Source organism: Aphelocoma coerulescens, chromosome 7, assembly GCF_041296385.1.
Source record: "Aphelocoma coerulescens isolate FSJ_1873_10779 chromosome 7, UR_Acoe_1.0, whole genome shotgun sequence".
Taxonomy (NCBI): Eukaryota; Metazoa; Chordata; class Aves; order Passeriformes; family Corvidae; genus Aphelocoma; species Aphelocoma coerulescens.
The window spans coordinates 1,763,282-1,778,634 of NC_091021.1; the positions used below are offsets into that span (position 1 = coordinate 1,763,282).

The 15,353-nt window shown below is 43.9% G+C and overlaps 1 protein-coding gene across 11 annotated transcripts in view; it reads left to right on the plus strand.

The window, feature by feature from the left end:
* AGAP1 (ArfGAP with GTPase domain, ankyrin repeat and PH domain 1) overlaps positions 1-15,353 on the plus strand; it is a 309,586-nt gene that overhangs the window by 241,716 nt on the left and 52,517 nt on the right. Inside the window, exon 15 of one of the 11 annotated variants that reach the window (XM_069021704.1) lies at positions 294-731. The exons of the other annotated variants lie outside the window; for them this stretch is intronic. Within the exon in view, the coding sequence (XP_068877805.1) occupies positions 294-358 (65 nt within the window). The 3' untranslated portion in view covers positions 359-731. Of the gene's footprint in view, positions 1-293; positions 732-15,353 lie in introns of those variants that run through there. 11 annotated transcript variants of the gene reach the window in all.

A 15,353-nucleotide genomic window follows, 5' to 3' on the forward strand; every position in this document is an offset into this window, starting at 1 on the left:
AGCCTTCTCCAGCTGAAAACCACAACTGGAGCCATTCCAGGTCCCGTGCTCTGTGCTGTTGATGTCATCCCTGTAACAGTACTGCAGAGCCCTTTTTATTTCCAGCTCCTGGCCAGTCAGTCACTCCAAACCCATCTTGTTTTGTCAAGTTTTAAACCTTAAATCAGCCGAAGTCCCCGCTGCACATCCACGTGCCCTGTGTGAGGTTTCAGTGCTGAGCTTGCTGTTATGTTTATTTTTATACCCTGTGCTTTAATCTCCTGTTTTCTGTCCCTCCACCTTTCTCTTTACAGACCAGTTACTTGTGATAGATGTTATGCATCGTATGTGGTGTGCAACTCCAGGAAGCAGTAGGTAAAAAGGGAAACTTGAACAGGCCTCATCATTGACATTTTCCACCAATTCCCCCCCGACTCTGAAAAAGAAAAAAAAAAAAAATTTAATAAAGGTTTCTTTTGTGAGCGTGAGCTGGAGAAAATTGGCCATTTGTCTGTGAGGTAATAGGCTTTGGGATAATATGAAAATCTATCAAATGATTAAATTCAATGACATTAAATCACAATTCATGAAAGGAGAACACTGCACAGTTTAATTCTATTTAATTTTTGAGGGGGGAAAAAAAAAAGCCCTTTAAAAAAAAAAAAATTTTTTTGTTTGAGTTTCTCTTAAGCTGATTTCTCTGTGCTCTTTCTTAAAAGTGCCTTTCTAGTTGCCACACAGTGATGTGATCATTATCTGTCACCTCGTCGCCTTGCTGCCTCAACACGCAGTAAAATACAAAAAAAAAAAAAAAAAAAAGAGGGAGAGAGGGGGGGTGGGAAAAAAAAAAAAAAAAAAAAAAGGAAGACCAGAGGAGCTTGTGAAGTATGACTTCCTATCCCAAGACTCATTGCCTGCGATTCGTAGCGCTTGACAGTAATGATCTTATTACAGTACTCTGGACCTTGAAGAGATTTCATGAGGAGAGCGGGAGGACGAGGCTCCGTGTAATCAAGTGGCGCTGAATATTCCACGCGGTTTTGATCACACACTGATTGGGCACAGTTTTAGCCCATCTTCCAGTCAATTATGCATGGCCCCTCGTGCTCCTGTGATAGTCAGAAACATTGATGGCTGTTGTCTGGGGGGGGGGGTGGGGGGGGGGGGTAGGGGCTGGCAGCCAGCCAGGGGTTTGAAGTGCAGTCATTCCGGGAGAAGTGCTTTTTAGTTGGAATTGATTACCTTTCTTTAGGTTTTTGCTTAATGGCAAAACTGTATTGGAGAGGGCTTCAGGTGAAAAATGGCCGTATTAGCCATTTAGAGTAGCTGAACTCCTAGTCAATTTTTAGCTTTCCCCTGTTTCCATCTAATTTATATTTAATGATGTACCGTTTGATAATATTTAAGATATTTCATTTCCAGTTGCTGCTGAGCACACATGTTGAGCTCATGTTAAATGACAGCAGATCAGCATTCAGGTTTTAGGAATTAATCCAGTTTCACCTCCAGGCTGCCAGAACATGTCTATTTTGGCACCTGTGCCAGGAAACATCGGGTTTGTCTGCGAGAGGCACGAGGCTGACGTTCCCAGGCAGAGCCAGGGCTGTTTTTAGCCCGTAATGAGGATAAATCCATGTGCTTTAAAAGAGGCAAAGGGTCGGTAGCTGGGTCCTTCATTTAGATTGTTGTGTCTCAGAGGCTGATTAGGCTGCTGTTTATTTCTCCCCTATAAAAACGTCACATCTTCCTTCATCCAGACCCCTTCAATTGAAAATAAAATCATTAAAGCCGTGCCTATCGAACTCCAGGCACCAGAGAAGGAAATACTTAATTGTAGGTGATGCTTCTTGTTCAGTGCCACCACTCTGGTTTCTCACATTTGAATATCCTGCAATTCCTAATTTTGCAGTCCTGCAGGCTCCCAGGCTTTCCTGAAGGTGTTTCTGCTACTAAATGCCTCCCTCATGGTACTGCCTCTCTTCTACTGCTTCCCTTTTATTTGAATTGTGGGTGGTTTTTTCCCTAAAACTGAGCCCAAATTGACCAGTCCCACCCCTAAAAAAGCAGCTTTAATTTTTTTTTTAATTTTTTGTCTTCTTTAAGTCAGTTCTCACCTTCCACATAGGAGCCAGACCAGAATTCAGAGCAAAAAAATGTCATCCTGGTGGGTTTTTGCTCTTCGAAACAAAGCTCTTGGGTTTTGTTCCAATGAATTGGGGTTCAGCTATTGTCTGAAATTTCAGATCCTAGTTTTGGGGAGGTGTTGTATCTATTTTGCAGTAACATTATACTACTTCCAGGCAGCCCACAAGAGCTATGAGGATCTTTTTTCATCTTCCTTTGGAAGAGAAACTCCTGTGGGTCTGTGTGTGCTGTGTGTGCTCATCCCTGTGCCGGCATCCAGGGTTGCTGGGTGCTCCTCAGCCTTTGCCCACCCTGAGAGGGAAAGGTTTGAGTCTGGAGCCTCTTGGTGCATCTTTGGGAGCTTTTGAACCAAGCCTTTGGTGCCCAAGTCGTAAAAAACCTGAAGGGCCGCTCTAAATTTTCCATATTGGTCTCCATCAGGGAGGAAAGGTGAAGTTTTAAAGGGGAGAAATTCTCCCTCATTGCTTCTGTTGACTTTCTTCGAGTGTGGACTCTGTTGTTTGAGCCTGCTGCCTGTGGGAATACATGCTTTTCCCAAAGGATTCCTCACCTGAGGGCTGGGAAGGGGCAGTCATGGAACAGATTCCGTAGTAACACCCCTGTTGAAGAGCTTTGTGTGTGCGGGGACACCGCGAGCTCCGTGAGGCTCCGTGAATCACAGCAGAGCTCCCACTGGAGTGAGATGCCGGCATGTGGGAGACATCTGTGGGCTTTTTAAAAAACCAATGGTTTTTAGAGTCTGATTGTCACCTCTGGGGTGTGATTGGCTCCTGGGAGGCTGCAGGGTGCAGGGTTCATCCGAGGAGAGGTGCTGTGGCCTTGCTGGCCCCGCGTCCTGCTCGGGCCGTCCAGGCCGGCGCGGCATTGACGTGACTTTGGCTCCCGTCCCCGCTGCTCTGAATCCGTCTCTGTAATGCAGGGAGGACGAGCTGCACTCTCTGGTGATGGATGACAAAGTGAGGCTGGAGTGTTTCTGCCTCTGCTTCATTTGACAAGGAATTGGCAGCTCCAAGACTGTTTCAGCTCCCTCTTATTTCTGCTTCCCCCGGCTCTTCCCTTTGGCACTTCGGTGATGTGCAGCGGTCCTGCAAGCTTTTTGAGGGAAAAATATCTTTTAAAAAAGGGTATTTTACTATTTAAATCCTCATTTGAAAATTGTTAGCGGTGGTTTGCAATGGTCATAAACACAGGGGCTTTGCAGCCAAGGCGATGCTTTTGTAGTGGCAAACAAAACACCAAAGGGATCCAGCCCTGTTTCCAGACAACTTGAATGCTTTAACCAACATATTTATACATAAAAGGGCAGTTCATGGTTTACTTAACCTTAAAATTGGAAGCAATATTATTACTTTGGGCTCAGCATCAGCATTGTCACACACATAATCACTTTTTGGTTGGGTGGCCACCATTCAGAGCATGGCTTTGAATGGTCAGTCAGAAATAACTGCTTGCTTTTTTTTATTGTAAATAAACACAGTTTTGTGGTGAGATCTGGTGTTTATCACACAGGAATGACCCAGCAATCTGAGCCTGCAAATGTGAATGTAGGGAAGGAAGTCTGGCAATACTTACCCAGTGACTAATGTACATTTTCATCCTAAAACTAAGCTCTCATCCATGGTAATAGTTCCCATTCGGAGATCTCTAAAATATCACAGAGGATTCCTGAAAAATTATTTTCAGAAAGTCCCCACTTGCCAGGCAACATACCTGAGTTTCACAGAATACTTAAGAGGCCTCGGTGTTTAATTAAATTAGAACAAACCTAATTGTAATAAATCATAGATTAATATGTGCTTAATGTTTTTAATAATAAGGTAAAATGTAAGTTAATGCTCGCCAGATTACCTAAGACTCTGGTGTGAGGATCCATAGTGATTATAAGGAGAATGTGAAAATTGATTAATTTTTAGTGATTTGTCAACTGCAATCTTTATCTCCCAGTCTCTCTGTGTACAATTAGACTCCAGTTTGTCCAGGCAAACTCATTAATAATTAGGTCACCACTGCTTATGGTTAAACTTTGGATCCCAGGTGTGAAGTGAGAAGCTGAGCTTTGGTCTGTTAGTTCCCCATGGAGGAATGGGATGTACTGGAATGATGGGGAGGTTTTCCTGTGTGGAAGAGGAAATTGGACTTTGACTCATGGTGTGATCTTTTTTCTCTCTTTTCTCTTTTCTCTCCTTTCCTTTCCTTTCCTTTCCTTTCCTCTCCTTTCCTTTCCTTTCCTTTCCTTTCCTTTCCTTTCCTTTCCTTTCCTTTCCTTTCCTTTCCTTTCCTTTCCTTTCCTTTCCTTTCCTTTCCTTTCCTTTCCTTTCCTTTCCTTTCCTTTCCTTTCCTTTCCTTTCCTTTCCTTTCCTTTCCTTTCCTTTCCTTTCCTTTCCTTTCCTTTCCTTTCCTTTCCTTTCCTTTCCTTTCCTTTCCTTTCCTTTCCTTTCCTTTCCTTTCCTTTCCTTTCCTTTCCTTTCCTTTCCTTTCCTTTCCTTTCCTTCAGAGCAGGTTTACATAGAATCCCAGAGTCACAGAACATCAGGATCTGCTTCTACAAAATTCCATATACACAAGGTTTTAAGTGCAGTGATGTCATTTTTTACCAACTAAGGAGTACAAAATAAGCCCAGAGCTGTTTTGATATGAAAAAATAACTGTGGAGGAGGCTGGAAATAGGTCTTTGCTTTTCTCTTGAACATATTGATGATTACCTGCTGCCTTTAGTAATAAAAATATCAATAGAGCTCATCATTCTTTCTTTGAGTTGTGGATATTATTGAAAAGCTATTCCCAGGGGAACAGCTGACAACGCTTAGGAAATACTTGTAAATAATCCATTAATAATGAACTCCTGAATTGTGAATAATCTATCCATAGTGAACCTTGCTGCTTCCCCACATGCCTCTTTTCTTTCTTTTTTTTTTGGCCAGGAATATTTCTTTCAGTCTTTTTATTTCCTCCACAGCCTCTGAGTGGAGGAGATGTTCCTGTTACATATCATCAGGCCCCATAATTTGTCATAATGCTACTCAATGGCTCATCTAAAAAATGTGCAGGGACGCTGTCAGGGTTGTTAGGCACAAAGTTTAACCTGCAACACTTGTGAGGAAAAAAAAGAAGAAAAGATTGACATAAACTGTCCCCCAGAGCCAGAATGAAACCCAAAATGGTTTTCTGAGCAGCAAAGGAGCCAGCACATTGAATCTCTTTGAGTTTCTGCTTGTCAGAATTGTGCTGGGCTTTGGTCCTGCTTGGAGGAGGATGTTGAATTTACAAGAAACATTAAGAGGATTCTTGTTCGTTCCAGTTATCCTTCTTGAGAGAAGTAGATCACGGAGACCCTGTGAAATACAAAGAGTTTTTGTCATTTCAAGGCAATGCCACATTCATACATGTAGGAATTGTCACCTCCTAGCTCTTAGTCCTTACTGGGTGCTCATTTTTTTCTGGGTCTGTCCTAACGCATCAACTCCAGTTTGAGGGACTCTACAGTTTGATGGACAAATTCAAAATGAATTTTTTTTTTTTTATCATCTCCTTTTTTTTCCCTCCTAAAAAGCTTTGTGGAAAGAGGTGATGGAGATTTTTATCTGCAAGTAAAAGGTACTGCCAGACACCTCCATAATGGTAATTTTAGTCAGAAGTCCAGCCACTTTTGCAAGGGGGTGGGAGGGATGGACTAGGCTGAAATGAGAACTGTGAGAATGCTGAGAGATGAAGTAGAAGAAATTCCCTCCAAGTGCCTGTTTCTATCCCAGCTGTACATCTCTGGGGACAGGTTCCATGATTTCCCCTCCATTTTTTGGGTGAATCTGCTTCCCTGTGCTGCACCTATCAGTAAGGTGAGGTTCTCCTCTTTACCACTTACAGGAACCTGAGAGCATAAACCCATTACTCATCATTTTTTAGCACATTTTTTAGCTTATTCCCATTCCAAGCAGGAAAAGCTGACTGTATTTGGCACAGCATTTTTAAGGGGTTTGTATCCTCTCCGTGACATTACAGCTCACCTGAGGACAAAGTTCTGTGTCTCTGGGGGAGCCCAGGAGTGCAGTGTCTGGCTGATAGCTCTGATTTTCTCACAAGCTTTTGATTGCACCTTGTTCTGCCTGTTTTTTCATGCTTAGTTTCTTTACCAAACCCATTTGTTCTTGCCCACCAAGCAAGTCCAGGTACACCCATTAAAGGAGATAATCTGTACCAATCTTTTTTTCATTTGATTGCACAGTGTTTTGGCAGTAGTTTTGTGTTGGTGTGTTGTGGGCTTTTTTGGTGCCATTTCTGTACCTGTGAGTTCACTCCATGTGGAAAGGTCATATAATTTTGAAGGGATTTTGTAGCAGTGGGAATGTTGCAGAGAACTGGAAAAATCAAAAAAGGGTATTTTGCTTGTAGCTGAAAAGAGGGAAGAGATCCTGAAGAATCTGTGTATTATTTACCCTCATGTGGATCTGGTGTGAAATCCCAGGAAGGCTGATATATGATATGGTTAGAAAGTGATTTCCATTGGCAAAGGAACAGAGTTGTCCAAGTCTCTCACAGGAGATTGTCAGGGGATAAAAAGCTGAGCAATTTTTAATGCCACATTATCACAAGTATATTTCAAGAGCAAATTCACTGAGTTAGACCTGAGACCACAAAAAGAAGTTGTGAGGGGGGATTTTTTTCCTTGCTTCCCGTGATATCAGTCATCTTCTTACTCCATCTGCATTTCTCCTGCTACTGGGAGTGCAGCCTGTAAGATTTTTACCACTCCAGAGATCTTTTAGGCCTTCTGAAGAAAATTCTTCTTGCTGCTTGTGCTTTGTCAGGTCCTCCTATCTTCCTCTCCTCTGAATGTTCTCCTGTGTGCAAACTGAGCTCTTTCTGTGGCCAACCCAGAGATTCATCTGCTGGGGCTTTGTGTTCTCTATCCAGATTTAGATCAGATATTGGGAAGAAATCAGGGAGTGTGGGAGGCCCTGGCACAGGGTGCCCAGAGCAGCTGTGGCTGCCCCTGGATCCCTGGAGGTGTCCAAGGCCAGGCTGGACATTGGGGCTTGGAGCAACCTGGGCTAGTGGAAGGTGTCCCTGCCCACGGCAGGGGGTTGCATGATATTTATAGAAGTGGAAATGATTTTTTTGAATAAGAAAAACAGCAGATTTTGGGTGTAAAGCTGGAAGGTAACGCAAGAGAATAATGCAGACTCGTGGAAGCTCAGCACTCCGAGGGGTTTGCTGCTTTTAAAAGACTGGCTTGATAAAATGGGTTTGACTTCTGCAGGGAGCAGGATGCTGCTGGTACAACTAATGGGATAAAGCTGCTGTTGATGTGCTGCTTGTAAATTTAACACTCCGTTCATTTCTCAAGGGGGGGGAAATCCTGGCTCATCCTGCCTCAGAAGCAGCCCCGTCCCTCTCTCCCAGCTGAGGGGAAGCTGGGATTTGCAGTGCACAGTGATATTACACTGCAACATAACAGTCTGACAGCTGTGGATGATGCTGCAGTTCGGCTTTGGCCATCAGGAAAAATCCATAAAGGGTCTGGAGCTTTCTGAAATCATTGATGCCTCACGGGTATTGGTGATTTCATCTCCACGCTGGAGGAGCGGGGCCGGTCTCCCAAGCTGCGCCTTCCCACTTTTATCAAGATACTCCTCTTCCTAGCCATGCTCTCCCTGCCCCCCACCACCACCAAAAAATAAAATCCATGGGGTAAATTGATTTGGGGCTCAGCCTTGATGAAATGCCAGCATTCAGCCCCTCACACCACTGTGGCTGTGTTGTTAGCAGGGCCTGATTATTTGGATGCTCCGGCAGGAGCTGCCACATCCGAGTTGGAGGTGTGTGGAGATTAACTGGTGCCTGTCCAACCATTTGTCATACAAATAACAGTGCCAGTAGAGTGAAATACTATAAATCATTTTTTGCCAGGATTGAAACCTTTTATCAGTTGTGTCACTTCCATTATTCAATAAGCGATTAGTAGCAGGCGTTGTGGTTGAGCCAGTTAGTAGTTAACAACTGGGAGCTGTGGCTTGTAAGGGAGCCTGTGACACCAGCAGCTGATGTAAATTCAGGATTTAGTATTTATCTTCACAGGCCAGATGCAGTTGTTACTCAGGCTTTTGCTGGAAGGTGAAAGGCAGCACGACTTTGGTGCGAGTCTCTTAATTCATGGCTTGGTCTCTCAGCCATGTGGTGTTTGTGTGGGCCCTCCCTAAAACACACCACGTTCAAAATATGCAAGTAGCAAATCTCTTCTGCAAATCCCATCCTCATTTTCCTGACTTCATTCCAGAGCTAACCACGGCAGCTCCCCAGGGATTTCCAGCAACCGCAGCTTTTGAAAAAAAAAAGTCAAATTACAGAAGTTGAATTACAGGGATGACAACCTTCGTGTAAGAGCAGCCACAACCCTGAGCTGGTTGGATCTGTGCAAAGGTCTGGCCAGATGCTGGGTAATAGCAAATCACAAGCATCTTCAACTTAATGATTTTTACATTTTTCACTAGTACTGTGCAAATTAACATCAAATCTGAGGAGCCCCACCCAACACAGCCATAGGTGATAGCAGCTTCCTGTGTGTGAAGCCCTTGGAAAGGCAGTCTGTGGAGAGGAGACAAAATGTTGAATCTGCCATTAGAAAGAATTTTTCTGTTCTCACTGGATGTCTTGGTACTGAATTTCTCCCAGGGAAGAGAGCTGGGATAAGAATCCCTCCCCAAAGAGATTGAGACCTGTGCAGTAACCACTGCTTGAGCAATGAGTTTGGGAAGATAAGTTGGCAAGTTTGTAAACTCCTTGTGAAAATTCCGTGCTGCTTGTCCCATTGCTGGCTTTGAGGTGGCTGTTTAATTGTGCAGGCCCTGAGGAGTTCTAGAATGCAAATTAATAGATTTATCCTAAAATGGTTTGGTTTGGAAGGGACCTTAAAGCCTATCCAGTGCCACCCCCTGCCATGGGCAGGGACACCTTCCACTAGCCCAGGCTGCTCCAAGCCCCGTCCAACCTGGCCTTGGACACTTGCAGGGATCCAGGGGCAGCCACAGCTTCTCTGGGCAACCTGTGCCAGGGCCTCAGCACCCTCCCAGGGAGCAATTCCTTCCCAAAATCCCAGTTTCCCTCTGGCAGTTTCAAACCATTCCATGTGTCCTGTGCTAGTTCCTGCTAGCACAGCGATGTGCAGGTGTTGTGGGTGCACTCCTGGGTGGGAACTTCTACCAAACTCAGAGTTCCAGTGGATCCTCCATGCTCAGGTTGTCCTTGTCCTGTAGGACCCAACATCTGCAGGTCTGTGTTTTCCAGTTTAGCCAAGGGAAGGAACTGGCAGTCTCCTTCTCTGTCAGTGCAGGGTGATGCTGAAGCTCAGGCAAAAAGATGGTCAGAAAGGTCTTTTCCAGCCTAAATGATTTTGTGGTGACCTTCCTGTCTTAGCATGAGCATTCAGGTTTGTAGGGAAATAATCATCACAGGTGGCTGAGTACTTTGTAGGGAAAAGCCTTGACACAATAAATCTCTCCAACCAGAATTTTTCAAGTGAGGAATCCCTACTCTTAACATGGGAAGTTGCACCACAAGCAGAGCAACATGCAGAACTATTAACACCTGACACTGGCAGGTTGGCTCCTGCTTATTTTCACAAGTGATGAAAATTCACAAAGAATTCATGTTTATGTGTTTATGTACATATGTGTATATTTATATACACACACATTTGGGGTTTGTACGTTGTTGTGTGCCTCAGTTTTTATTTACCTAGTGTGAACTTACCTTTTGCAGTAGGGTGGATGGTGTGGGTGAAATAGCTGAGCAAGATGGGAGATGATAAAGATGCCTTTTCCTGGTCTTAAAATCAAGAGTCAAACACGGTTAGAAGGGAGAAAGGGCTTTTACCTCTGTATTTATTATAAGGATCCTTAGGTGCACCACGCCCAGGTGGAATGGGCCAGAATGCGCCCTGCAATGCACACACACGATAGATCGAGTATAACATTATAGATCTTACTAATTAGCAGATCTATCAAAGATTCCCCAATGAGAGCCTCAAGTGAGCCCCCTCCCCAAGGATCCTTCCCCCTGGATAGTCCAATCTTAGTTTACAAAATGTGTTCTGGAGAGGACCTTGGTGTCTGGTGTTCCTAAGATGTTTAGTCTCCTAGCTTAACAAAATACGCCCAAGATTGTAGGCTAGAAAATACTAAGAATACAAAAAGCTATAAAAAGGTATATAAAAGGGGTATGAAAAAAAAGGCAAAAAATCATCATGGCATCAATAACAGTAATTCTGATTTCTGTTTGGCAGTTTACGTTTCAGAGTAAGCCAAAGCTGGAATATCAAAGTGAAACTGATGCGTAACCTGGGCATTGGGAAAAAGAAAATCTTCATTATCTGTATCTACAAGAAATCTCAAGGACATGAGAGCTTTAAGAATTACATAAATATTGATACTCCCTATGTCCTGGCTCAGTCTTGTTTCCTGTAAGATACCTTGGCAGAAACTCCCTGCATTCTTCCCCCAAATTCTCCTTCCTCTTCAGCCACCCCACACGATGCTTTTTTGCTGATCTCCTCCCCAAATGCAAGGAGTGGGGTTTAGTGGAGGTGCATTTTATGTTCTGTAATTGTTCTTGCAGGGAGGTTGGACGGGATGACCTCCAAAAGGCCCCTTCCAACCCGAGCTATTCCGTGACAACAGCAGCTTTGCCAGGAAGGTGGTTTTGATGTCCCATCAAGCAGGGTTTGTTGTCACAGGTGCCACTCCCGCCAGGTGTAGTGTCCCTGGGTGTCCCCTTTGATCCTGGAGTCACCTTTGGCTGCAAGGTGCAGGGCTGGCAGGGGCAGCTCCCTCACCGTGTCTGGTTTCCAGTGCTACCCCAGGTGCTGGTGTCACCTGAGCTCCCATGATCCTGATGACAAGCATGAGACCGATCCCAGCATCAAGATAATTGGATAGAAATGTGATTATCTTTGAAATTGCAGAGGGTCCAATGTCTTGGATCAGATGGAACAGGCTGCCCAGGGAAGTGGTGGAGTCACCATCCCTGGAAGTGTTCAAAAAAGGAGTGTTTGTGGCACTTTGCTGTAGGGGCTTTGTGGCATTTGGTCAAATGTTGGACTTGATAATCTTGGGAGGTCTTTTCCAACCTTAATGGTTCTGTGATTCTGTGAAATCTAATTGTGTAGCCAAAAAAAAAAAGGAATAAAAGGAATTCAGTACAAGAGGAGAAGCATAATAGAAGTTCATATTTAGGGTTTGAGGCTCAGATGCAATGACACAAACTGCTCTGTTATAAACCGAAAATAAGCCAAGGTGCACTGTACGCTCCTGGGTAGCTCTGGTAATTAATGCCTGATGATTCCAGGTTATTCCTGTCCTATTTCTGGTTGTAAAAGACATGAGAAAAGCCTTGGAATGGAGGTAGAAGCTCTGCTTGCTCAGTGCTTCACTCACCTGCAGTAAATGAATAAAGGTTTATTTTAACAGAAATATTAAAAGGCATTTAAGACAAATATGTAATTTTCAATGAGCACATTTTGGGGGAGGTGTTTCACATTTGGATTACTAGAGTGGGACAGCTGGGGTTTACAGAAAACTGTCATGAAGCATTAAAAGTGAACAAAATCAATGATGGTCTTGACAAATCCCATTTTGTCTCGGAAATATTTTTGTTTCCTCTGCAGGAAAACCTCTTACGGTTATTTTGTGGGTTTTTTTTTAGTCCAGATGTGTACAAAAAAAGCGGTGGCAGGGTGGCAAACTGATTCCCTTAGTTCCATAATAGCTCAGATGGCCTGCTGAAGTCAACCAAAATTGGAGGAACTAACCCTAGGAATGGGTGGATGGAATGCTCCTGGCCAAGGGCTTGTTTTGCAGAGCTGGAGCTGGGGGTCTGCTGATCACAGCCGAGCCATTCCAGCCCTGTTAGATAGCAGGAGTCAGAGTCATTAAATAATTATACCTTTGATTAGCTGCTTTAACTGTTCGTTGCCTTTGAAATATGATAGTATAATTTAAAGCTTTTATTAAAAGATAATTTTTCTAGGTGGTTGAAAAGGATTTTGTGTGTGTGTGTGTGTGTGTGTGTAGAAAAGAGCCATAATTTTCTGCTTCAGATAATGAAAAACTGAGAAAAATGTTTCCAATTACCATTTCCTTTTTGTTGATTGGGATCTTGTACGTTTATCGCTTATTGGAAAGGCACTGAAATCGTTTAGTGGGTCCTTTCCCTGCTGCAGAAGTTCTGAGGGAGAAATATTGCAAGGGGAAAAAAAAAAAAGAACTAAAAACATTTTTAGCAATGTTTAATTAAAGTAACTTTTTTCCCCTGTCACGAGCAGAAGTATGAATGTGTTTTCATTTTTTCTCCCCTTCATCTGAAACGTTCAAAGCTGAAGAGAAGCCAAACGTAATTAACTATTAATATGATTTGAAGTATTACTTTCTGAGTGTTTTGTGGGTTTAAAAGAGAGCATGGGAAAGGATTTCAGTTGCAGAGGAAAGGATTTTTGGTTGGGTTTGTTTTTTGTGCCAGACATACAGTTTTAGTTGTGTTTGGGGAAATTTCTGTAACTCAGCACTTTTATTAATTTCCTTTACATCAGCTTGTTTTTTCTGAGTGTTCTGCAGTCCAAAAAGGGCATATTGAGGACTGTTTCCACATGAAATATCTTCTGTCTCCCATTTTTTTGGGATATAGATGTCCTGATAATCCCTCCTGCTCCAAACAGAACTGTTTGGAAACTTTAGAATCACATTCAGGTGTTTAAAGATGGTTTATTGTGTGGTTAAATAAATAGAAAAGTAGTGGACATATTTATCATCCCTTCCCATGGCAGGGGTTGGAACCAGAAGGTCTTTAAGGCCCCTTCCAACCCAAACCATTTTATGAGTCTGTGTTTTGTAAAGATCCATGCACTTGGTGGTATTTTTTATTTTAAAATTTAGTGTTGGACAGATCTTGAAATGCAATGTGTCCAGTTCATTTTACTTCGATAGATACAGATACAGATACATACAGATACAGATATTTTAGATATTCCTAGGGTTTGGTTTTTGGGTTTTTTAACCCTTTTGGAGGAATTTTTGTCATTGCTGCTTTCACATAGGGTAAGACAACGTCAAGCCCCTTCACAGTGGCAGAGACAAATTTGCATGATCTGAGAATCTCCCGAGGTGCATCTAAATGAAATCTTTTCAATCTTCTGACCAAAGAGTGGGGTCTTGTTGGACAAGCTGCTGACCAGGTAAAAAGAAAACTTCCCCAGCCTGACCCTGATGTAACCACACGTGCTGCAGGAAAATTCAAGGCAGAGCAGGCGGAGGGTTGAAGTTTATCCTTAAATACTCAGCTTTGCCTTCCCTCCGCATCTCCTAAATCAGTTTTCCTGGGTAGATGTTCCAGGTGTTACCTGGAAAAGCTCCCCTGGCCTGTGCTGTGGGAGGAGGTTTTTCCTCAGCACCTCCTCAGTGTTTAATTGCTGCACACCCAGAACAGAGCGGCGTTGCTGGGGTGCCTGGCCGCTGTTATTTATGTCACACGGGCGCTGGGAAGATGTTCTGGGAAGCACATGACACGCCAGCCCCAGCCCCCTTCCCCCAGCCTAGGTGCAGAGATCCTATTATTTCTGATAATTGATGCTGAGGGCTGTGGCGTGCCTCATTTAATCAGCGCTGCTCAGCACACTCCAGGGATGTAATTCATGCACACTTCCACCTCCAACATGGCTGGCGAGGCTCGGACACACAACCGAGCGGCCACAGCATTTTTTAATCAGCTGTCTGAGCACTGTTTGTCTAATCAGCAAAGAACTCTGTCACAGCGAGACCAGAGGTGGCGTTAGCACATCTGGAATTCCTCAGTGCAGCGCTGGAGGGAGATTTTCAGGGTGAGACTGTAGATCTGGACGCTCTCCCAGGAATAAAAGCATATTTCCGCTTATCACAGTGTGAAAAGAACTGAATTGGAGCAGGTTGGAAAGGGTTAATGTGGTGTTTTGTTGAGCATAATATCCTGAGCATCCTTAGAGACCTTCCCAGGTACCAAACAGACATGTCCTCAGATCACACGTGGGTTTAAATCCTTTCCACAAACACCTCCTGCTTTTGGAAATCCTGGTACGTTATCATGGTGGTGGTGAACATATTTACTACAGAGCCTGACTAATCAGAATTAGGCAGGACAAGCAGATTCATTAAGAGAGAATAAATAGCAGCCCTGTTAAAGAAAGCAAACACAGAAATTCTGTCTGTGAGGGGCTGGTCACAGCTGTAAAGTTATTGCCTGAGCAAATACAAAGAGAGGTGGTAATTGGGAGTGATTAAGTTTAATTGATTCCCAGTTCCTCCAGAACTTAACAAAGGGCTGTCCTGGAGCCTTGCTTCCTCCTTCCTATACCAGCATACCTCTTCTCACTCTGAGATGTGCAGGTGTGAAAGCTTATTTTACACAAATGGGGATAGCTCAGCTGCCGGGGAGCCCTCAAAAGCACCAGCAAAGGGATGATCCGTGTCCCCAGGTGCAGCTGCATGTCCTGCCAGGGCTCCCTTGTCAGGGACACAGACCCACCATGTCATCGTGGACACCGAAAAGCTGCAGATCAGGACCTTGGAAGCTGGAATCACAGAGTGGAATTGCCTCTGGAAAAGCACAGTGAGCCCAGTCAGGGCTTAACCAAGTCACAGGAAAAACCTTCATTCTTGACTGCCAGGCTCTGTGCTCTGCAGCAGCTGCTCTGCAGCATTTCTTCACCTCACCAGTGTCCTGTCCTGATTGATTTAAGCAGTTGAAGGTTCTTCACAGGAGAAAAACTGCAGCAGTAAACACTTCTGAGCCTTGCAGATTTTGATGGTCTGTTTCAGTTTAGATGGCAGGGAAAATTTCTCCACTGAAGAGGTGGTCAGGCATCAGAACAGGCTGCCCAGGGCAGTGCTGGAGTCACCATCCCTGGAGCTGTTCGAAATCCGAGTAAATGTGGCACTTTCTGGTGTGGCTTAGTGGCCCTGGTGGTATTTTTTCAGGTGTTGGGCTTGATCTTGGTGGGGCAGCCACAGCTCCCCTGGATCCTCAATATATCCAGGACCAATCTTGTTTGCCCCTTCAGTAAAAGTTAAATTACGTACTGGGAAACAGTTAACTTCATTCCAGATGTTTGAGAAGGTTTGTCATATTTTTTTTCCTGGAATCCTTAGTTGGAGACACCTCTTGGTGGCATTTTTGGAAGAAAACACACTTGCAGAAATTGCTTCAAAATCAAT